General features: G+C 42.3%; 1 protein-coding gene across 3 annotated transcripts in view; it reads right to left on the bottom strand.

Moving 5' to 3' along the window:
- The window catches only part of vwf (von Willebrand factor), a 37,679-nt gene that overhangs the window by 6,035 nt on the left and 7,196 nt on the right, over positions 1–24,448 (bottom strand). For 2 of the 3 annotated variants that reach the window (XR_008570314.1, XM_054775192.1), the window contains exons 2-37: positions 20,527–20,578; positions 20,298–20,441; positions 19,853–19,955; positions 19,326–19,534; positions 18,958–19,079; positions 18,074–18,293; positions 17,874–17,996; positions 17,685–17,796; positions 17,567–17,613; positions 17,140–17,276; positions 16,398–16,527; positions 15,640–15,740; positions 15,374–15,569; positions 15,078–15,293; positions 14,756–15,002; positions 14,423–14,517; positions 14,165–14,316; positions 13,978–14,081; positions 13,726–13,864; positions 13,484–13,618; positions 13,260–13,406; positions 13,054–13,194; positions 10,610–10,708; positions 9,612–9,768; positions 7,748–7,915; positions 7,529–7,664; positions 7,147–7,447; positions 3,489–6,405; positions 3,309–3,413; positions 2,938–3,081; positions 2,742–2,876; positions 1,175–1,333; positions 1,005–1,051; positions 744–921; positions 406–647; positions 144–333 (exon numbers count right to left, since the gene is read on the bottom strand). Coding sequence is in view for 2 of the 3 variants with exons in the window: in XM_054775192.1 (XP_054631167.1) it covers positions 144–333; positions 406–647; positions 744–921; positions 1,005–1,051; positions 1,175–1,333; positions 2,742–2,876; positions 2,938–3,081; positions 3,309–3,413; positions 3,489–6,405; positions 7,147–7,447; positions 7,529–7,664; positions 7,748–7,915; positions 9,612–9,768; positions 10,610–10,708; positions 13,054–13,194; positions 13,260–13,406; positions 13,484–13,618; positions 13,726–13,864; positions 13,978–14,081; positions 14,165–14,316; positions 14,423–14,517; positions 14,756–15,002; positions 15,078–15,293; positions 15,374–15,569; positions 15,640–15,740; positions 16,398–16,527; positions 17,140–17,276; positions 17,567–17,613; positions 17,685–17,796; positions 17,874–17,996; positions 18,074–18,293; positions 18,958–19,079; positions 19,326–19,534; positions 19,853–19,955; positions 20,298–20,441; positions 20,527–20,578 (8,050 nt within the window). In the remaining variant the exon portion in view is untranslated. Of the gene's footprint in view, positions 1–143; positions 334–405; positions 648–743; positions 922–1,004; positions 1,052–1,174; positions 1,334–2,741; positions 2,877–2,937; positions 3,082–3,308; positions 3,414–3,488; positions 6,406–7,146; positions 7,448–7,528; positions 7,665–7,747; positions 7,916–9,611; positions 9,769–10,609; positions 10,709–13,053; positions 13,195–13,259; positions 13,407–13,483; positions 13,619–13,725; positions 13,865–13,977; positions 14,082–14,164; positions 14,317–14,422; positions 14,518–14,755; positions 15,003–15,077; positions 15,294–15,373; positions 15,570–15,639; positions 15,741–16,397; positions 16,528–17,139; positions 17,277–17,566; positions 17,614–17,684; positions 17,797–17,873; positions 17,997–18,073; positions 18,294–18,957; positions 19,080–19,325; positions 19,535–19,852; positions 19,956–20,297; positions 20,442–20,526; positions 20,579–21,007; positions 21,213–24,448 lie in introns of those variants that run through there. The other variant, XM_054775193.1, reaches the window with a different exon arrangement.

Here is a 24,448-nt window from a genome sequence, read left to right as displayed (position 1 = left end):
AGGTATGGCGTTAATTCAAGTAGACTATGCACTTGGAAATGAAAGGAGACATGGCGTCCATTAGAGTTTAGGTCACTATGTAAGGAAATGTAGTAATTAATATACAAGAGTGAAATAGGCTAAAAGGTAATCAAATATGTTACCACAGAGTCCAGCGGTGCGGCCCCTGATGCTGGAGGTGAGTAATGTGATGGTGAACTCATTGCTCTGAGGTGTGAATGTCAGAATGTAGCCATGATCGGATTTGAGTTGCATCATCATTCCTCCGTATCGCACAAGCTCCAGGCCTGCATACCTCCATGGCAGTGAAAGTTCATCCTGGCCAATCAGTGCCTGCATAAAGTGAGAAAATAGTTAACAATCTCACAGTCCATGACACATAAACACAACACAAAAACACCTTACCATCATATCATCTTTCAACAGGAGTCTATGTTGGCCATGCATCACCTCGATGGCTTTCATACAGACTTGGTTGTAATGTGCAGAGCCCTGACAAGGTCCATTGTGGAGTATGACCTCTGAACCTTCAGTGACACCTCTGCTGACAGTGAGGAGGGTGTAGGAGCACAACCCCTCTGCATCTAGCCTGAGTGGCAAGCTGTCAAATCGCACCACGTGATTGGTGGAGCTGCCCATGCAAATGCCTGTCAAATAACACAAACAGGCAGCAGCAAGACTGTGAGGAAGATGTAGCTATATTCACAGAGGTGCAAACCAAATCATAATTTCGGTATGCGTACAAGGGCATTCCCAATGGCAGCTGCAGGCCTCCTGGACTTTAACAGGTGGCATGTTGCTCCTGCAGGCTGGCGGCTCAAGTTTATCACAGCTGACTTTGTGGCTCTGCATGGTAACAGCCCCGCTGGGATGGCACAGAACTGAATGACAGCCATCCTCCAGCATCCATGATTCCCCTGGCTGCAGCACACCAATAAAAAGATGCAGAAATGTCATAAAAGGTCTTTATGCAGCCTACACCACATTTATACTGAAAGACTCACTTTTCTCTCCATTCCACTGTCATCAACACACACTCCTGGTGGACCAGCTGAGAGCCAAAGCAAACAGCCATCAACTACTGTCACCATCAGTGATATTATAAAAATGACTAAAATGCTGGTACGAGGTGAAGTATTTTCAACTGTATCCATGTGTATGTAGGGGTATGCACCTCTGCAGATTCTCTCTGTGTAACCTTGGTCCAAAGTCAGCAACATGCGTAACTGATCCATACTTTTCAGGTGCAGACTGTTATCTTGTTTGTGACCCATAATGACAAGCTCATTCTGGTCATAGTCTTGACCTACGCCGATGGGAAACACTGACACACCTGAGAGACAGAGATAAGCCAAGATATGACAATAATAGGGGTGGGAGTAAGGAATTAAAGTTCCCCTATCACCCTGTTATGCAAAATGTACTGAATGAAATATTGAATGATGTTATAACCGTATGTAGGGGTGTCATGAGATCTCGTGTCATGAAAATGTTTTTGTGACTCGAAAATGTGACAAGATTTCTCGTTCAGAACAAAACTGTCTCACAATAAAAAATAAATGAATTAATCACATGATAAACAAAAATGAACTCAATAATTGACATCCTGAACTGCCTATGAGAAAATACATGTCACAAATGACAATTCCACAAATTGAAGGATGACATATTTAAGGAAATATTGCATTATTATGATATACAATTATATTTTATTATTATTATATACCATCATACATTAGTGGTTTATTTGGTCGCAAAAATGTTGACAATAATATCGTTTAGCATCAATTTGTGGGACAGCAAACATTTCAAAATGCACCAACATGGTTTTGTTAATTTTTACTGTAATTTTCTTAAAAGTAACGTTAAAATCTCATCTCGTTCACATGGGCCCAATATAATGCCCCGTCTCGTGTCACGTGACACCTCTAGTAATATATCAAGGTCAAAGTTTATTTATAAAGCACATTTAAAACAAACAGTTCATGCTGCACCAAAGTGCTGTACAGATCAAGAAAATAAAAATTTAAACTAAAATAGCTAAAATATGAAACATGTAACAGGTTTAAAAATAAAATAAAATCAATATTTGACACAATGTCCCGAGAGCCTGTTTATGACCACCAAACGTGATTAAAAAAAATCATCTCCCTCACATGCTTGTCCCAATTTTGAGAGAAGAGACAAAGAAGTTGTGGGTTTTCATGATTTTTCATGTTTTTGTCATAAACAAAAACTCTTGTTCGTCATAGATGCGATAGTGCCTCTGATGCACCCCTAGCTAGATGAACCAGTGCTGTGTATACATCCACCACTTGACAGAGGACAGCTTTGCAAAATAATAAATAAAAAAAACAAGCTGCGCTACGCATCTTAAAATATGCATTAGTCAACTATCGGCTGTATGTTTTACCATTGCGTTTTTCTTCAGTGAATAGGCTAACAGGTGTATACAGTATGTAAAATGTGGTTAAAATACACAATAACCCTTCTTGGTGCCACACACTTTATCTGAGACAGGTGTGAGCACACACAGCTCATATCATTAAAGCTACAGACAACAAAATGCTTGATCCCAGTAGGGCTTACTAAAATCACTTTTAAATTGTCTAAATTCCAGCATCAGGGCTAGATTTTGGGCAACACACTTCCAATACACTACCGTGAGATCTCTGAGACTTATTTAAAAGTGTTGAAAAGTAGCATGATATGGGACCTTTAAAACATATTGCGTTAATTACCTGCAGCCAGTGCCTCATTTGCAGCTTCACGGACCTGGTCAGTCGACTTGTCAGTCACTATCATCACCACAGCTTTAGCCACGCCCACTCTACCACCCCTGATGGCAGCCTGCACTGCGTATTGTAGCACTGAGCCTACATGGAGACACAGCGGTGAGCATAACAAGTCAGAGTGAATCACTTTTGTTTCCTCTACCGAGTGCAGGAGTAGCAGTTCTTCTTTTTGGAATGTCGTCCACCAAGCTAAGGAGGTGTGACTTGCTCTGGTCCTCTTTCCAGGTGAACTCCATTGTGGTGGTGTCACCGTATTGGATCACACTCACCTGAGTGCCTTTCAGACCTGCATGCAGTAACAGGACATTGGTAAAGTGAAGGGATGTGCTCTTGGACACATTGTATAAAACCGCATGAGGGTCCACAAGATTGCAAGAATTGTGCTTGCCAAATAACGCCATTTTTATTACTACTGTACATATTGTTTCATGGAAATAAACACAAAGGGCTTATCAGTCTGTTGTTAGATTAAATCAATAAAGTACTAGTCATCTAGCTAGGAATTCCACCTACCTGTGTCAGCTGTCTTGATGAAAGCTTTCACAAAAGACTTCATGTCGTCAAACTGCTCCCCGGCCTTCAGTAGGAACAACACATCCACTGGCGTCTTACACGGAACTGTGCAAAAATGTTTTCACATCATGTTACCACAGGTGAAGGAGTCAGTGTGAAATGATTGCAGTGTTTGTATACCTGTCGGTGGGAGGCTGGAGAGTGTGGGTTGAGCCAAGGGTGGCAGTGTCGGGAAGTGTGGTGTGACTGTGTTGTGTGTGATGTTGACAACACGGTGGACAATTCTTGTGAGATGGTTGTAGTCTTCCACCATTATTGGCCTCTGCGGCGAGCTGATCTGGAATAAGTCAAACTCTCGCACTTTCGGTCCAACTCCGATTGGATACACGTGCCTTTGGGTGCTTGTAGATGGTGGGCGAGTAACGGTGTCCGTGGGTGGGTTCTCCGTCACAAGGAAGACCAACTGGGGAGGTGTAGGGCCATGTGATGAAGGTGGGACTGAAGCAGTTTCTTGAAAGGTTGTTGCCAAAGCGGTGCCGGTGTTCGTCTTGTTTCCACCACGCCACCGAATCTGCCTAAGTCTTTGTAGGAGCAGCATCCTCTGATACCTTAGATCCCAGCGACGGATCTCCACAGTCACGGTTATTGAGTACTGGATCACGGTGATGCGGATGAACTCCTCCCTCTCTGCCATCTGAGTGATAACATCCTCCAGGAACAAGAGAGACTTTTTGAAGTTGGCCTCCCCGACTGAATCAGAGCCCTCAATTATGAATATCACTTCCTTAGTTGGAGACACGCTGGGGAGTGTGGGTTGAGCCACGGGTGGCAGTGTCGGGAAGTGTGGTGTGACTGTGTTGTGTGTGATGTTGACAACACGGTGGATAATTCTTGTGAGATGGTTGTAGTCTTCCACCATTATTGGCCTCTGCGGCGAGCTGATCTGGAATAAGTCAAACTCTCGCACTTTAGGTCCAACACCGATTGGATACACGTGCCTTTGGGTGCTTGTAGATGGTGGGCGAGTAACGGTGTCCGTGGGTGGGTTCTCCGTCACGAGGAAGACCAACTGGGGAGGTGTAGGGCCATGTGATGAAGGTGGGACTGAAGCAGTTTCTTGAAAGGATGTTGCCAAAGCGGTGCCGGTGTTCGTCTTGTTTCCACCACGCCACCGAATCTGCCTGAGTCTTTGTAGGAGCAGCATCCTCTGATACCTTAGATCCCAGCGACGGATCTCCACAGTCACGGTTATTGAGTACTGGATCACGGTGATGCGGATGAACTCCTCCCTCTCTGCCATCTGAGTGATAACATCCTCCAGGAACAAGAGAGACTTTTTGAAGTTGGCCTCCCCGACTGAATCAGAGCCCTCAATTATGAATATCACTTCCTTAGTTGGAGACACGCTGGGGAGTGTGGGTTGAGCCACGGGTGGCAGTGTCGGGAAGTGTGGTGTGACTGTGTTGTGTGTGATGTTGACAACACGGTGGATAATTCTTGTGAGATGGTTGTAGTCTTCCACCATTATTGGCCTCTGCGGCGAGCTGATCTGGAATAAGTCAAACTCTCGCACTTTAGGTCCAACACCGATTGGATACACGTGCCTTTGGGTGCTTGTAGATGGTGGGCGAGTAACGGTGTCCGTGGGTGGGTTCTCCGTCACGAGGAAGACCAACTGGGGAGGTGTAGGGCCATGTGATGAAGGTGGGACTGAAGCAGTTTCTTGAAAGGATGTTGCCAAAGCGGTGCCGGTGTTCGTCTTGTTTCCACCACGCCACCGAATCTGCCTGAGTCTTTGTAGGAGCAGCATCCTCTGATACCTTAGATCCCAGCGACGGATCTCCACAGTCACGGTTATTGAGTACTGGATCACGGTGATGCGGATGAACTCCTCCCTCTCTGCCATCTGAGTGATAACATCCTCCAGGAACAAGAGAGACTTTTTGAAGTTGGCCTCCCCGACTGAATCAGAGCCCTCAATTATGAATATCACTTCCTTAGTTGGAGACACGCTGGGGAGTGTGGGTTGAGCCACGGGTGGCAGTGTCGGGAAGTGTGGTGTGACTGTGTTGTGTGTGATGTTGACAACACGGTGGATAATTCTTGTGAGATGGTTGTAGTCTTCCACCATTATTGGCCTCTGCGGCGAGCTGATCTGGAATAAGTCAAACTCTCGCACTTTAGGTCCAACACCGATTGGATACACGTGCCTTTGGGTGCTTGTAGATGGTGGGCGAGTAACGGTGTCCGTGGGTGGGTTCTCCGTCACGAGGAAGACCAACTGGGGAGGTGTAGGGCCATGTGATGAAGGTGGGACTGAAGCAGTTTCTTGAAAGGATGTTGCCAAAGCGGTGCCGGTGTTCGTCTTGTTTCCACCACGCCACCGAATCTGCCTGAGTCTTTGTAGGAGCAGCATCCTCTGATACCTTAGATCCCAGCGACGGATCTCCACAGTCACGGTTATTGAGTACTGGATCACGGTGATGCGGATGAACTCCTCCCTCTCTGCCATCTGAGTGATAACATCCTCCAGGAACAAGAGAGACTTTTTGAAGTTGGCCTCCCCGACTGAATCAGAGCCCTCAATTATGAACGTCACTTCCTTGCTTGGAGGCATAGAGGGTGTGGTGGTAGTGGTGGAGAGGTGTTTTGTGGGGATGGCTTCTCGATGAGGAGGGTAGGTCGTCGTGGTTGTGCTAGATATTTCTGGTGTAGTCTTAGGATCCAACCCCAAAGTGCAGAGGTAGTCCGTGACTTCTAAAAGACGATCGGGCAGCTCAGCTGTGCTGCTCAGAACATAGGCCCTGTTATCGGGGTTGACCTTTGTAATGTCATTAATCTGTGTCATGTTTACCCCTGGACCGAGGGCCACAGTTAGTGTGGTGATTTTTTCCTTTCGCAGCATCCTAATGTACGCACGCAATGAGCGAGGGCTGGTGCTTGCCGTCAAGATGACGGCAACACGACCAGTGTGCTCCCGTTTGTTCTTATCATAGATGTTGTAAGCCAGATATTTAAGGGCCTCATCCAAGAAAGCTGCATATCCTCCTATATAGTGCAACTCATGCACAATCTTCTTAAACAGCCATTTTTGAACCTACACACAAAAACAAAAGGATGTAGAACTCTGAGAGAAAGTAAATAATCAGTAACTTTTGATATGATTTGACCTAGAATCTCAACATTGCTCATCAAGCAGGCTCACAGTTTCTTTCCAAAAAGGAATTTTGATTAATATTTGTTTTAGTAAATTACTGTAATCTGTGTTCTTCATAATTAGCTATACTATACTGTATGGACACTGTAAGTCAATTATATGGCAATACATGATGTATTTTAGTCAGTTTGTGTGATGGAAAGGAACCAAATTTGGGTCTTGAAATGAAAAACTTTGGGAAAGACTGATGTAATAATATGCAATCTAAGCACAACTAGCTGGCAGGAATTTCAGATTAATGTGGAAAATCCAGTGTGATATATCAGCTATATCTCTGTCATCTTGAGACAGGAATGAGGTGAGAAGGGGTTGAAAACAAATGTAATAGGATTCTACATAAGCACTGCAAATTGCAACCTGATCTGATAAGGTTCCACAGAGATATTAAAGCCTGAGCATGAGGAATGTATTATTTTTTCATGTGAAGTCTAAACTGATGAAACTTAGTCTGACATGACACCCTCGGACCCTGCATACACACAAAGATTACACCTAAATCAGATCGAGTTTTAGCTTTTTAGTGAAGTCTTAATAAAACTAATAAAACTAAATGGGAAAATAGTGGGAAAACAATGTATTCAGACAAAAAAAAACAACAAAAGATATCATGGGATTTCTTACCTGCAGGTCAGAGGTTTTGACACCAGATTGGTAAAGTAGCACTGTGGCTCTAGTGTGAGCGGAGCCCATGCGGAAGCGTTCAATCACTCCTAGTATGAAGTTTTTAGTGGCCTCAAATTCACTTTCACTCAGCGCTGCAGAGGCATCCAATAGGAAAGCCAGATCCATGGCTCGATCGCACGTCTCCTCAGGAATCATGGTGGTCATGGGTAAAGATGTGATGGTGGGTGAAGGAACGGTCAGTGGAGCAATGGTTGCAGCGTTGCAAGCCTTGCAGGCTAGGGTGTTGTTGTCACAGTGACTTGAGGACAAATCACAAAGAAAGCATTTTTATAAATGCAAATTACAAAGCATGCAGTAGCATGAAAGTAAACGCTATTACCATATTTTGCATCTGGCGGGGTCATGACGACTGATGATTACTTTGTTGCCGTGAGAGATTTTATGACCCTCATGGATGCACACTTGACACTCAGAGGGATCAACACACCTCATGGCAACCTCATCCAACAGCTGGCCTGACAGCAACATTGATAACAATTAAACACATACAATACTGCATTGCATTTTGATATTACATGGATGTGACTACTTAAGGTACCTGGGGGGCAGTAGGCATGACATCCTTCCACGCATGTGAGAAAACACTGGAGGGGTTCGGGGTGCTGGCAGGTGATGGGACAGGCAGGGCCACAAGTGTTGTACCTCCACTGGCATAATTCCTCCCCTGACGTTGGGCTCTTCGGGTTCAGCCCCTCGCAGCTCATCGCTATGAAGACAAAAGGTAATTGTGCAATTCTGAATTCTGGCTACTGCATGGACTCAAATACTGAAATATTAATCTAAGTTATTATTGGAAATTGTGTGTGTTAAAAATAATCAAATGTAGTAAGGATGTCCGATAATAGTAATAACCGGCATAAAAATTTGATATTGGTTCATATCGGTATCGGTTTTTCTATCGATAATGACATCGGAGCGCGAGATGACCTGCTCCACACAGCAACAAGCTTGTTAGCTCAGTCTGTCCGCAGTCTGATATTACATTGAAGTTTTGCCTTTGGATTGTAAATATGTAATTTGCAATGATTATGAGGTGTCTTCCTTTAATACTTATAAGCTAATATGCTATCTCCATGCTGCGTTCATGTGTGACATGCTGAATGAGCCCAGTTTATAATTTCAATGACTGTATTAGTGCAGCGTTTCATACTTTCATTTCACTTTGCATCTTTGCATTTTACTTTCTTCTTATACGGATGTTTGTGCTACATAGAAATGTGCAGCTTTCCAAATTGTATCGTTGCTAACATCATTTAACTGTTCTTGATTGTAACTGATTCTTATTTGTGGATTTAAGTCTAACCTGTCCTATTTGCTGATAGTGGGACAACATGTTAATTTAGTTGACTATTTGTCATAAATTTTTATAACTATTTGGTTGAGACAAAATGTTTAAAATAAATAAATAAATATGGCACTAACTTACTAATTTACATTACATATTGCATTGTTTTTTTTATTTGCACAAACAGTGTTTATTTGTAAAATGCTTCCAGTGGCATCACAGTAAAAGAAGCATAATGTGTTCATTCATTGCATGAAATGTGACCTGACTTTAGTCCTACGGGAGAGCTGCTGTCTATAGGAAATAAAGTGCTGGACAATATTGGTATTAGGGGTGTCCTACAATAGTTGACTATTCAACGATTCGATTCGGAAGAGACTGATTCGACTGTCTAGCCTATTTTGATACAGAAACGGCCTCAATTGAAAAAGAATTGAAAATGACGTTTGTGTTTAACAGAAGACCTATACTTACCATTACCTTGGATTAGTAAAATCACTCGCTTCAGTGGCACAATCCAAGACTCATTGGCTCATAATGGCTACTAAAAAAATAATCCAATGTGTGGAAGCATTTTGAAAAGGGTAAAGATGACTAAGAAAGTAAATTGCAACTAGTGTCAGCAGCTATCATGCGACAATAACCAACAGCATATCATTTAAAACAGATAAGGCTGTTACGCCAACTTCATTTTATATCCCGACAGTGAATTTTAATGCAATGCAAAAAAATTAGGCTGCTAGCTGAGCTTTGGCAAGTTGATGTTTTTCAAGCCATGTCGTTCCTATTTTATGTACACTTTTCTGATGTGTGCCGACAGAGACCGTGTTTCAGTTTTGTTTGTCTTGCTATTTGTGTCACTACATAAATCAAGGTATTGTTGTTTGTATGAGTGTTTAGCCTTTTTCTTTGAGGTAGAAAAAATTGCAAATGAGATCTTTTTATTTGTCGGAGCCATTAGCTCTGCTCTTAAAATACAAGCCATTTGACTATTAGTCGACTGTGGACAAAATCTAACAAAATTTAGCCATTGTTTAGATAAAAAATGTTTTAGTTCGGTTGGTTAAGTTGAATCCCTCAAAAGAAGATGAAATTACTGTAGAAGATTCACACTTACGGCAAAGCTCATTGGACCTCCAACTGACAGAAACACCCCTCTCTGAACAAGCCTGAGCATAGGCTGCGATGACATCACAAAAGCAAGCACAGTCGCCAACTGATGGACAGGAGCACGCTGCCTCGACACACATTTCCAAGTAAGGCTCAACAGACACCTAAAGAGACACATTTGCATTTAGAAAGATAATGACGACCAGTCGATCAGATGAACACCCCAAATGATGTATATAGTTTGGAGTCCAACCATAATTTCCTGTAAAAATTTAACCACTTGACGACATGCGATCGTTAGCTCAGTGAGTATCTCTTGTGAACCACTGCAGAAGAGCACCAATGATGACAAAGAGGAAAACGGTGACGATAACCACAGAACCGGATATGGGCATCTGGACACACTAATTATTTTTACCAAAATGACATGCTATGCTGAGCAACATACAAACAACATACAACAAACTATGTACCGAAGAAATAACCACAAAACTCAAGATGTGTTCTTATGCTACCTGCCAAATGACATACAAGATTTATGAATTTGAGTAATATCCATCAAACACCACTCGGTGACAGGCTCACTCTACAAACACCTTCCTGCACCCTCTCCATTTGTCTCTAAACTGTAGCTAGTTTTACTTTATTTAAAAGTAGTTAACTTTTCTTTATACTTGTATGACAGTTAAGAATTTGAAATGTGACTTAAAAAAACATTGCCTGTACTGTTGATAAAGATTTCATGATACGACAGTTCGATCCTTGAACTAATTAATTCAATTTCCATTGTTTTGTAAAGGAATATTTGATAATAAAAATGTTGGATAATGGTGAGCCTGGAACAAAGTCAGTTACTTTACATGATTTCCTATGGAAAAAAGTTTTGAAATCATAAACTAGAATGTCATCCAATGTCACAGAGCTGATCGCGGATGGATGGTATGTGTAAACAGGGACATTGGTTCTGATACTGTGGTTATCTGGAATTTCTGCTTTAGCACTCACCTGGCTGTTGCATTCTTTAAAGAGGGTACCAGTCAGCACATGGCACGACTGCTCAACTGTTACCATTCTGACGATGTTGTCACCGCAGGGAGCGGGTACCTGTCAAACACAAATACATAAAGTAGTTGCCTCGTAGTCGCCCTTAAACTAACTTAAACAATTAAGTTAAGTTCCAAATAAAAATTTTGCACACAGCATTATCGTGTAGTGCGTGTGCGTTTGTTTGTGAGACCAGCTGACTCTTAGACTCTTTGAGTCGCGTTTCGACTCAGGCTAGTCCTCCTCCTCCTTCCTGCCTCCACTTGCGCTCCTGATCAAGACATCTCGTGAACGGTAAGATTGTTTTTGTTTTTCAGTTTTATTCATTTACAGTAATCTTATTTATTACCTTATTTTATATTGGAATGTTACTCTACTATGTTTATGCTAACGTTTTCTTATATTTTCCCACCATATTTGGTGGACTATTTGGAGTTTGGGAAGATCTTGGAACAGATTAGGCTATTTACATGTATTTTACGCTTTGTATAACAGAAAAACCCTATAACATAAAGGTTCTCGGAACGGATTATTTACGTTGTAGAGGCGTCTACTGTACTTCGCTGAGAAGAAGAGAGAAGTTACTAGTGCACTGCAGGTATTTTTAAAATTGTGATTAATATAGCGGTACCGTGGCATACGAGTGTCCCTACTAACAAGTGTTATTTAGATGCGAACCGTCTCTCTGTGGATTTTTGCTTTGAACTGCAAGCTAAAATTTGGGCTAGGAGCTACTAGTTACGGGCAGGCATCGTCGAGGACAGCTATTTGGGGTTTGTGTCAAAGACAATGGGTCTAAATAGCATTAACTCTCGCTAGCTTTACTACCGGGAAATATTTTCAACACACATGTAACATACGTACATTATAGCGTTCTGATTTGTCTTATTTATTATTTATTTATTATTATTGTGCAAAACTAGGACAGGAACAACATCAAATTCTAAGGACTAAATGAATACAGAGCCACCATCCGCCAGTACTAGCCTGCAGAACTTGTTTTTTGCGGAGAGGTGCACCAACAAATATGTATATTAGCACCCAATAAGGTCATCAAATCTTACCTTTATGCATTCCCACATAGTATCAGCATTTGGGACCAAATATGAGGTGAAAGAAAAAACAGAAAAATACAGTAAAGTAGTTTTTTCTGTGCATTGTGGGAGACGATGCATTGCAAAGGTAAATGGTGCATTCAAGGGCCGTGAAGTGGAACAAGTCGCCGCTCGCATTAAACATGCAAACATTGTGGTATTTGTAACTATATATTATTTTTTGAATACAACAATGGCCCATATTTCCAAAATTCGTATCCCTTTACAAAAAAAATGGTGTAGTTATTTAAATTATTTCATTTCCTGTGGCCCGGTGGTTGGGGACCCCGCCTTACAGCATGCTTGGGGCTATGACGTGCTTTTACACATCTGAAAATACTGCAAGAATGACACTTTTATACAATTGGCTTCTTTATTTTATAATGTAAGACTAACGTCTACGTCGACAAATGTCATCGTTGAATCATATCGAATCAAATTGTATCTTTTGAATTGTTCTGTTTTTAAAATATAAAGTTTTTGACTGAACTCGTGTATCTAGATGCGTGTGGAAGTGTTTACCACAAAGAGATTTACATTCCTACATATTATAGATAAAAACATCTTTCTATCTGTGATTAATTATGAGTTAACTATGAACCAATGCGATTAAATATTTTAATTGATTGAGCCCTACTTCTAAGTACAATGGAAAATAAATATTTGAAAATATATTGCAATCTACCAATTTAATTTCTACTGTGTTACAGTCTTCTGCACTCTGTGTGTATGCTAGCGGCCCTGCCCACTCACAGAGACAAAGATATTGTATGACTGACAAAAGGGCTCACTCCATTCATGCGGTTGCTCCATGGAACAAATGCGCCAAGTTGCTGAAAGCAATGCACAAACTGAACTCTCATCCTGCCTGCCGGAGGCGAGAGACAAGGAAAACAGACACACATGCACATGGCAATATATTGAAGCGGGCAAAATTATCGAGTTAATTTTCATTTATTGTGTGATTAATTATTTTTTTTATTATTGTCCTAGGTCTAGTGCTCATGAGCCATTTTTTTTCTGAACGAGAAAACTAACGTTTTAGATCCTGTGACACCTCTATCTTTGAGCAAACCTTTGGAAGTATTTGTTTATACTGGGTAGACTGGCTTTCTTCCATATCCCACAAACATGCATGTTAGGTTAACAGGAAACTCTAAATTGTCCAAATATGTGACTGTGAGTATGAATGGTTGTTTGTTTATATGTGTCCTGTTATTGACCGGGTTGACTCCAGGGTGTACCTTGATACAGAGAAGATATAGAACCTGATATAGAAGAATATTCCAAGAATAGATCCCCAAGCATTACCTGAGTTACATCAGCACAGCTAGGAGAAACCTTCCAGGAGTTCCCAAAGTGGGAGGAGTCAACCTCCATCTGATTGTTACTGCTGACAAAGTCGTTATTGACGTTCCCATCAAAGTTGCCGCACAGACCACAGACCCGGCTCTATACACATAGTAAAATCAAGATTATAAAAGGAGAGACAAATGGGACCAAACGATGTATCACACCTTGTATGTGGCAGAGATGTGGACCAGGAGGTGAGCTCCTTTGTCCCAACTGAGGGAAATGTGTTTCCCCAGCAGTAGGTTGTAAAACTGACCCGATCGGACAATCTCGACCTGTGCACTCTGTGGAACTGGTACTTTCATCTTCACCTGAGCAAGGGGAGTCACAAGTTGGTCAAATCAAGATTTCTGGAAAAAAACAATAAATGTAACAGGCGACGTGGTACCTCTCCATTTTGCATAACAATTAATCCACCATGGTAGTAGACTGATACCGACTTTGTACAGCGATGTCCCACAATTCCACAGGCCTCATTTTCCACAAGCACTCTGAAGGAACCCTCTTCTCCATTACACATATCCTATTGATAATAATAAAGTTAAAGTGAAAGTGGAATGGACAAAGGGGAGCAAAAATGGACAGGAAAGAAGTCTCTATGAATGGCTCGTCTGGCTCTTTGTCTCTCACCTGGACCAGGACATACTGGCAGAGTCCAGGGAAAGTGTACTTCAGGCCATCAAAGGTAATGTAATGCCCCTCCCCCACGGCGCGACATATGCCATCACAAAACTTGTTTGTGCAGCTCCATTTCCTGTTTTCACATACACTGCAACCGACAAAATAGGTCATGAAATCTCAGTAGAAAAAATCTTCTTTTGATCTTTTTCACACACATCTGTACACACACACACACACACACACACACACAAATCTGTTTACCAAGTATTGCAGTCCACTAATATGGTTTGTCCTGATCTATAAGGCTTGTTGTTAAGGTAGCAAGGACACTGTTCTGGCACAATGCATTCTCTGAGGTGGTATACCTGAAATATCAATCATGTTCTCATTTCAGACTCTTTGGAACTCAGTACCTTGCCCAAACCACGCAACACAAAACACTACCTACAGTGCCAGGTGGACAGAAGCAACCAGGGATGCAGAGCTGGGAGAAACAGGGAAGGTCCACATTCCGGCAATTTCTGGCACATTCCAGGCCTTTTTCTCCAGCGTCACACTTTGCACGGATCATTGGAGGAACACAGTGTGGTGAGCGCCGCTCTGCAAGCAAGAAGTTAAGTTGCTAAGATAATAGAGTAATAACTTCTGTGTATTTGCTCAACATGTGTAAAATCATTGTTATCTTTAAAGATTTTGGAGATTTCACCTCTGTATGGTACCGGGTCATCATCGTAGAAGAGATCAGACAATGAAGTGCTCATTTTGGTGGCACTACAGCGCATGGATCCTCTCTCACAGTAGCTGCACAATAAATACAAACATGCAAAAGATTAATTGCTTTATATACTGTACATTAGGGAACCCTATTTGGTAACAATAACTTGATTCGAAACACCCTCAACCCATCTCAAAATAATAATGAAAATGCTGTGTGGATGTATGCTACATTACATAAACTATACTTTAAATTGCTACAATAATTTGTGCAGGTTGCACTTCAATTTCAAGTAGTGTGCCCGATCAATGCTTATTCACAGACCAGATGCTGTCGTGATCAGCGTAGACATCATTGGGCTGGTACAGCTGTCCGTCATGCAGGCAGGTGCACTTGTCAGCCGTCACACATTCTCCAGAGTCGCTCAGGTACTTCCCAGCGGGGCAAAAACAACCCTCCTCGCATACCCTCTCCCCATCACAGCCGGCCTCCACTCCAGACAGGGATCGGCACGTGCGTTCACAAAGACTTCCACAGACCTCGTACACCTTGTCTTTGGGGCACTGCATTTCTGAGGAATTGAAATCAGGGTGTATGGTATTTTTTTATTCAAGTTGCTTCATTAAATACAAGGAAGAAGGGTTACCACAGAGTGATGGAGAGCGCCAGTACAGCAGCACCCCTTTGGCAGCACAGGCAGCTGAATAGGAGGCCAGAGCGGAGCAGAGACACTCCTCCCCATCCACACATGAACAAACATCATAACGACAGAACCGCTGGAAGGGACCTGGGTTGACCAGGAAGTGGCATGGCCTGAACACATCTGAATTAATCATCGCGCATCCTTCTTCTGCAAAACGCACTAAAAAAAGGTCAGTGCAAAATGGAGGTTAGTCATATAGTGATGTGTGCGTTGCTGAGTCACTGTGGGTGTGCATGCACCTCTTTTGGGGTTGATCGCACAGGGATCAGTTTCGGGTTTGTGGGTGGACTTGCAGTCGGCGTTGATTCTCCAGGACTGAGCGAACGTTTGAGGTGCCGCTTCGACCAGTCCAGACCCAGACAAGAAGTCGTCGCCTTGGTTACCATTGTAGTTACCACAGAGGCCACAGGTCCGACCCGCCCATTGTGTTCCCAGCTGAAAAGATGGACGTCATCGCAATATAATGAGGTATTCAAAACAAAAGTGCCATGATTGACTTATGTACCTTTAAAAGCACACGACCCCTGCCGTCCCAGTCAAGACGAAAGCCATCTCCATCCTTTATAAGCACAGACGTCTGGACAGATCTCTGGATATGGAAGCGACCTGGAAATTGAAAAGCACTTTTTACACTATGGTATAAGTGGCCCAAATGAGTTTTCTCCATAGGGTGGCATCTGGTCAGGATGCCTTCCGGACGCCTCTCTGGGTTCAGGACACGTCCGACCGGGAAAAGGCCTCAGGAAAGACCCAAGACACTTTGGACAGACTATGTCTCTCAACTGGCCTGTGAAAGCCTCAGGATCCGCCTGGAGGAGCTGGACGGAGTAGCCGGGGAGAGAGAAGTCTGGGCTTACCTGCTTAGGCTGTTGCCCCCGCGACCCGACCTCGGATAAGCGGAAGAAGATGGATGGATGGATGGTTGGATGGATGGATGGATAGATAGATTTTTAATTTTGCTGGTTAGGTAGCCTTCCAAGGAGGTTCACATTAGAGTTTGGTGAGAATCCACAAATTGATGATGTCATATAAAAACAAAAATGCACTTGTTTAATAAAAGCTAAGGTAAAAAAAGTAGCCGATTAATCCAACTTTTATTTGACGTATACAATTATCAAAGTAACTTTCTTTTATTATTATAAAAGAAAATCATATGTTAATCAAATGTAAGTGCCAGCCATTGAGTTCTATTATTACAAGTACTGTCCAGCTTGCCAATCATAAGGTGACAAAAGGCAGTCGTTACCCATCAAAATAGCTTACCATGGTGCATTGGGGTCTGGATGTCCATGCCGTTGACAGAAACCACTCCTCCATGCTTCAACTTCACTGTCATGTCCTCAAGGCTGAGGGTCACAGAGCGAGTGCACACAGCATCCTGATCATCTGCACACTGAAAGACAACACCAGCAGTCCAACAACAAGCTGTCAAATACCACAAAAAGACAGAAAGTGACAGAAAAAAATATGCTGAGTTAATACTCTGCCAAGGATGCCTGTGTTATGCCCGTGCTTTGGTTTCATATTTTGCTGGTCTGTCAAGATTACAAACTGTAGAGCAGAGTCACTAACGTGGTGCCCGCAGGCACCAGGTAGCCCCCCACGACCACATGAGGTGCCCGCAAGCCTGCTTTTCATTCAGGTTTTCAGTTAATAATGAAAGAACAGTAGAAAGAAATGCATTCTGAAATATAAAATGTGAGTTGTGGACACCAGCATTTTGTTAATGTTCTGGTAAAACAAGCATATTCGCTTTGTTTGGGTTTAAAATAAGCTCTGAAAATAAATGTTACAAAAATGAGTAGCTCTTGGCCATTTTCATTTTGTAAAAGTAGCTCTCACAAGGAAAAATGTTGGTGACCCCTGCTGTAGAGTATCTTTGTCATTTGTTGAAACAGATCTGGATTTGTAATCATGGATTTTTTTAAGGATTTGCCACCAGGGTGAGACAGGACAAACTGAAGCATATTCTGTGTGTGATTTGTGAGTATAATGCCTCTAATACCTGAACATTTTCAATAATGACAGAAAACTCCTGCTCTGCACAGTCTTGGGCCAGCAGGTACTGACATAGGCCAGTGAAGGTGAAGAACTTGTTGTCAAAGGTCTTGAAGTGGGATTGGCCCACCACCAGGCACTCACCTGTCGAGACAATGAAGCCACATGTGTGCAATTAATGAGAAACTTTAAGCACAACAGATGTTGTGCTCACGGGACATTTCATAGTTGAGGTTTGCATCAGTATAACGCTGAACTGCATTATATTGAGAAGTGTTTCCATTATTTTTAGTCACCTTAAACCACCTACAAAGAACTCTCAACATGATGCAGTGCACTTCTACACCACTGCAAACCGAAACCACAATAATAAACACAAAGTTTTTGACTTGATCTCATGTAAGTCTGCATTCTGACTATTTCATATTTCTCACCAGGGCAACCTTCATTGGTGCATTCCCATGAGCCGTGTCGACACACACTATGGACAAAAACACATTAGAGACAAGACAGATTAATTTTCTGCTGGTTACGTCCATGTGGTCCACCGACCAGGTGTTGCAGTCCTGGGAGATGGTGGATCCTGGAGGGAAGTGTCGCCCCATGTGCACACATGAACACTGAGACACTTCCACACAGCGGGTCCCATCCAAAACTTTACCCACTGTAAAGCACACAAACACTCACAGTCTGTTTATTACTACAAAATGAAAGAGTGAAAACGAGTGAGCAAGTGGTTACCAGGACATGTGCAGCCATCCACACACTCTTCTTTGCAGACCTCCTGGATGTTGAGATTATGACAGGTTGTGGAGCAGGACTTAGTGCATTCACTGTAGTGCATTCCAACTGGACATTTAGGGACTGTACACACACATGTTCACACACTTATCACACCGCCTAATGTGGCAACATTTTGCCCATGTGACTGCTGTACTTACAGCACTGACTCTCCTGCTGCCACCCTCGTAAAAGCATCCCGTGGGTGTGACACGTGCGGGCGTATTCTAGAAGGATTGGACAGTAGCAGTCTTCGCTGTCAGCCTGGTCACAGTGACACACCTCCTTCTGGCACAGTGACAGGAACACCTCGGGGGAGACCAAGTGGGCACAGTGCAGGAACACAGAGGATGTTTGCAACACGCTGCAGCTGGAGAGAATCTACAAAAAGAACAATTAAAGTTGCTTGTTTATGACAAGTAAACTTGATTTATGCATACTTACACCAAAATATTACCTCCTCATAAACAGTTACATTTTAAATGTAATTTGTATAAATTATTGGTCACCTTTGAATTCATCCAATCTGCCACTGGAAATTTTACAAAATGTATTTTCAAAATCGAAAAACTTTCAGTTGTTGGTCAGTTAAAAAAAAAAATGTTTGCAATATTAGCTGCATTGAGCCATGTATATTAAATAATACATGTTTTTGTTCTGTTGGTTTATCGCTACAGCAGGCTGAATGAATAAATAGCAAAGTATTTTAGATTTAATACAGAGCAGAAATTAAAGATTGTGTATAATATATTTGTTTCACAGTACTTTTTTAAACGTATGTGGGCCCACTGACCCATCAACCCATAGATAGATGTGGCTGGCATATATCCGAACTATAGGGCAGTTAATCTTTCGCCCAATTAACTCACAACTAACAACTAGAGAAAACAGGTCAAAGCAATCGTATTAATATTTGGTGCAGTGTTGCTAGGAAGTTAAAATCATATTTCAGTGGTGAAGTTCTATATTAAATTACAAATGAAGTGTGCATGTGATTTAAAACAGGCAACTCTGTTTTGTTTGCGTGTGAGAGAGTGTGACAGACCTCTGACGTGTCTTTTGAGCTGTTGCAGGACTGACTGCGAGTCGAAACACGTCGGCAGGCTTGACCTGCACCCTTCACTGCCCATGAATTTGCAAAGTCATAACTGTCTTCTGTAAGGAATCCTAAAATGACATACAATGCATAAAGAAACTGACATCTTTGATATTAATCTCATGTTGCCACTTCTCTTTGTTTTTGTTTGTTCTTAACCTTGTTATCGTTTCCTGTGCTGAATGACTCATGTTCCTATTTGTAAACCCCGGTGACTTAATTCATTTCCCAGGATATAACGAACAGCCTTGCATTGCACTCTTACATTTGACACATAGCATGCATGGCGTTACACCCCAAAGTTAGTTAATGCTTACCTTCTTGAGCGGTGTATTCATCAGCTGGCACAGAGTTGAAGTTGCCACAGAGACCGCAGGTGAGGTTGGCGTGGTGTTTGGTGAGCGTCAGAGCCATGTTGGCCGCGTTGTCAATGGTCACAGTGAAGCCGAACTCCTCGCTCCACAGTTTATAGAAGCCTAGCTCCATGCCCGCAAAAACAGCATGAGATGCATACGGCAGAGAAAGTCTACAAGGTAGGGGTTGTAATTGTTAAGATAGAAGAACACACTATTATTTAAACAATTACATCATCAGTCAATTGTTGGTCTTTAGCTCTTAGTGTTCATTGAATCAAGACATTTGGCAATTCTATGCTAACTATGTGGAAACCACTGTACTTATCATTGGGATGAACTACAACAGAGATAGTGAGGGAGCAAGCCCTCTCTCACAAATGTTACACATGTGCTACAGTGTCATTTATTCCAAATCAAGTAAAAAGTCTCAGAGGAGTGGAAACTGTAGCTGCAAGGGGGGACCAATTCCATCATTCTTTTTGTTTGACCTTGTTTCTCCCTGTGATAGCAGCCCATCTACAGACAGATGCAGCTCAAAGACGTCCCCGAGAAATAGGGTGACTCCAGTTCTTTTGCCACCAACAAAATCCCCTGCAGGTGGACCACATTGCAAGAACAGTTTTACTTCAGGTTTCATAAAAAAAAAAAACACACAAGCAAAGCTGCCTTTACAAAGTTAACAATCCATTTAATTGGTGAACAACACTGTCGGAGAGACAATAATTTAACAAGACATACTGTGCTGAAATTCTGTCATGCCACTAAAGTATAAACAGTTCAAGCAGTTCGAAACTATCACCACACCACAAACATGTAGTTATATTAATCAATCAAAACTGACCATTACCATCTTTGTAAAGGCAGAATGTTTGACACAGTGTGCATGTGACACTATTTGAATTCCAGTATCAAGTATTTCATTCTTGTACTCACCCAGCAGTGTGAAGGAACGACGGTGGCAGTCTCCAGCCAGCAGGTAGCTGCAATCCCCGGGAAACTCATACAAAACCCCATCGAAGGTATGAATGTGGTGCCGTCCAAACAGACTACATCTCCCTGTCATACCGGCCATGCATGCTGAACACACAGACATCATTCATACACAAGTCTTGATGGATTTGAATTGTAGTGAAGATGCATTATACTCTGATAGGGCACTCACCTGTCAGATGCATCAGAAGCCAGATTCCTCTCAAGCACCTGCTTGCACAGAACTGAAACACAAATACAGTCATGGAAAAATGATTAGACCATCCTTGTTTCTTCAGTTTCTTGCTCATTTTAATGCTAATACAACTAACGGTACCTTTGTTTGGACAAATATAAAACTGACAACAAAAATAGCTCATAAGAGTTACATTTTTTGCAGTACAATGCTATAGTTATTCATGTAAGACCTTAAGTGATTTTGGTTATTATCAAGAAAACCATGGAAGTTGCTAGATATCAGCTCTTAACTTAACGTCTTATGAGATATATTTGTTATCATCATTATATTTGTCCAAACAAATGTTCCTTTAGTTGTACCAGGCATTAAAATAGATCAATAAACTGAAGAAACACGGGTGGTCTAATCATTTTTTCCACAACTGTATATTTACATGTTTCATTGTCATTGTCCGGTTAAAAAAATAGTACTGTACCTCCATGTCTTCAAAGTCTGCAAATCCACAAATCTTGCTACAAAAAAAGTCTTTGCACAATCTAAAAATGCTGCACTTTCAGGCTTCACATTGTGAAAGAAAGTAGGGTTTGTGTCAACAGGCTCAACTCAGCCCCGCTCTATGTTCTTATTTTATAGCAAAAAGTCCTTCCCACCCTGCTGCGTATCACTGGCTGAACATGCCTTCCCCCATATCAGTTTATGTCAAGAAGGCCACAATATCTGTTCACAAGTCAATGCCTTGCAGACCAACACCATCAGACCGCCTCAGCAAGACAATACCAGGATATGCCCACTGATTGCCTGGCTGAGTGATTAGTCTTTTCATACGAGCCTTAGGCAGTGCCAACACAAACAATTTTGCTGGAAAACACAAATGCAGGAGATATCTCATGCAAAGAGCACAGATTTTGGTAGTGCCATATACACAAACGTATGACTAATTTGTGCCAAAACTGCACGCAAACAATGGGAGCTAACTCTTAGGAAGCAATGCAAACATCATCTATCAGCTGAGAAAAAACACAAGGCATTCCTGGTACAGTATTTTCTTGATTGCACACTGCATGTTCCAATGAAAAAACAGATAACACTAAAATATACACAACATACATTGGTACTGTGTCGCTAAATACAGACCTTTGACATTCAATTATTCTCATTAAAGCACAACTAAGTTGCTACAGTGAGTCAAAACACTTTATGTGGCTGTCCAATGAAAAGCATGTTTCACAACAACAATGAAAACTTCCAAATCCAGACCTGCGTGCGTAAATTTGATTTCAGTTGATAATTTTTGTGTGAATTTGTTGTCAGCACATTAAACCATGAAAAGACCACCATATATATATATACTGCTCAAAAAATTAAAGGAACACTTCGAAAACACATCACATCTAAACTGGGGGAAAAATTATCTTGAATATCTTTCCTGATAATAAGTGGGTGATGTATTAGTAACAAAATTATGCCACATAATTTGATAGAAATTAAAATAATCACCCTATAGAGGGGGGAAATCAAAGACACCCCAAAAATGAAAGTGAAAAAATGATGCAGCAGACTGGTCCATTTTGCTAAAATGTCATTGTAGCAACTCAAAATGATTCTCAGTAGTTTGTGTGGCCCCCACGTGCTTGTACGCATGCCTGACAACGTCGGGGCATGCTCCTAATGAGACTACGGATGGCGTCCTGGGGGATCTCCTCCCAGATCTGGACCAGGGCATCCATGAGCTCCTGGACAGTCTGAGGAGCAACCTGGCGGCGCCGGATGGACCTAAACATAATGTCCCAGAGGTGTTCTATTGGGTTTAGGTCAGGTGAACGTGGGGGCCAGTCAATGGTATCAATTCCTTCATCCTCCAGGAACTACCTGCATACACGAGCCACATGAGGTCAGGCATTGTCGTGGACCAGGAGGAACCCAGGTCCCACTGCACCAGCGTAGGTTCTGACAATGGGTCCAAGGATTTCATCCCGATACCTAATAGCAGTCAGGGTGCCGTTATCTAACCTATAGAGGTCTGTGCGTCCTTCCAGGGATATGCCTTCCCAGACCATCACTGACCCACCACCAAACCGGTCATGCTGAATGATGTTGCAGGCAGCATAACGTTCTCCACGGCATCTCCAGACCCTTTCACGTCTGTCACATGTGCTCAGGTTGAACTTGCTCTCATCAGGGAAGAGCGCAGGGCACCAGTGCTGTTGCTGCCAATTCTGGTGGTCTATGGCAAATGCCAATCGAGCTCTACGGTGCTGGGCAGTGAGCACAGGGCCCACTACAGGACGTCGGGCCCTCAGGCCACCCTCATGGAGCCTGTTTCTGATTGTTTGGTCAGAAACATTCACACCAGTGGCCTGCTGGAGGTCATTTTGTAGGGCTTTGGCAGTACTCATCCTGTTCCTCCTTGCACAAAGGAGCAGATACCGATCCTGCTGAGGGTTGAAGGACGTTCTACGGCCCTGTCCAGCTCTCCTGGAGTAACTACCTGTCTCCTGGAATCTCCTCCATGCGTCCAGGTACCGCAGTGATGCCCTGGTCCAGATCTGGGAGGAGATCCCCCAGACACCATCTGTAGTCTCATTAGGAGCATGCCCCGACGTTGTCAGGCATGTGTACAAGCACGTGGGGGCCACACAAACTACTGACAATCATTTTGAGTTGCTACAATGACATTTTAGCCAAATGGACCAGTCTGCTGCATCATTTTTTCACTTTCATTTTTGGGGTGTCTTTGATTTCCCCCCTCTATAGGGTGATCATTTTCATTTCTATCAAATTATGTTTCATCATTTTGTTACTAATACATCACCCACTTATTATCAGGAAAGATATTCAAGATAATTTTCCCCCCAGTTTAGATCTGATGTGTTTTCCAAGTGTTCCTCAAATTTTTTTGAGCAGTGTATATGTGTATATATATATATATATATACAGTATATATATATATATATATACTGTATATATACACATACAGTATATATATTAGGGATGCCCAAGGCTGCCGATCCAGTTGCCGTCTCACATTCGTAACTCTGAGACACACTCCAACATGGTAGGTGCAGTAATGCGCCTCAAAGCTGGTTGCCACTCAACTCACACGAGCAAGAAGAAGAAAACACAACACCATGCAGACATGTCCACGGTGTACCGTGGTGATGTTAGTTTCATGTTGGACGTTGGATATTTGGCTCCGTAGCTACAGCAGTAGTTCCCTCTCACTGTGCCCGGACTGCTGCGTCATGGTGTAGGGAGCTCGCATGTGAAGTGCCGCTCTGACCACTGGTTGACCACTTATAATAGCGACCGCACAACGACTACTAAACATGTCGAACCGGTGACAAAAAACCTTGGAAACTCCTCTGTTATGGAGCGTGAATGGAAGCCCGCAGGGTTTGCTTAGTTTAGCTAGCGCAGCTGTGTGTCTGTGCGACTCAGGCTGGATGAGTATATGTTGGATGAGTATATTTTCAGTGTGTTGTGTTTTAGTGCTTGAATGTAAGGACCATTTTACATTTCCCACAGATGATGTGCAGGTTCTCAATGAAAAAAGACAAGAGGCAGGTAAATAAAAAGGTAAAAAAAAAAAAAAATGGAATTTGGGAAAAAATAAAATGGATTTCATTGGACCCAAAGAGAGTTTGTTAAAAAAAAGTCATATATTCTAAATTACATCACAAATTGATCTATAACCATATCAAATGATTAGTCCTACCCTAAAAGTATTTTGTATGCCAATTTTTTCTAATTTGATCTTTTATTCAATGGCCTTTTATTGGACTAGGGACCTGACTCCTAGGGGTTTGTTACAAAAGCTAAACTATATTGTTGGTCAGGATGTGTAATAAAAAAGTAAATTCAGCAATACTTTTGCTTGCATTATTTTTAATGCTTTGAAAAGCTATTTTCCTAACCA

This window comes from Dunckerocampus dactyliophorus, chromosome 5, assembly GCF_027744805.1.
Source record: "Dunckerocampus dactyliophorus isolate RoL2022-P2 chromosome 5, RoL_Ddac_1.1, whole genome shotgun sequence".
Classification (NCBI taxonomy): Eukaryota; Metazoa; Chordata; class Actinopteri; order Syngnathiformes; family Syngnathidae; genus Dunckerocampus; species Dunckerocampus dactyliophorus.
This window is presented reverse-complemented; position numbering and strand designations above follow the sequence as displayed.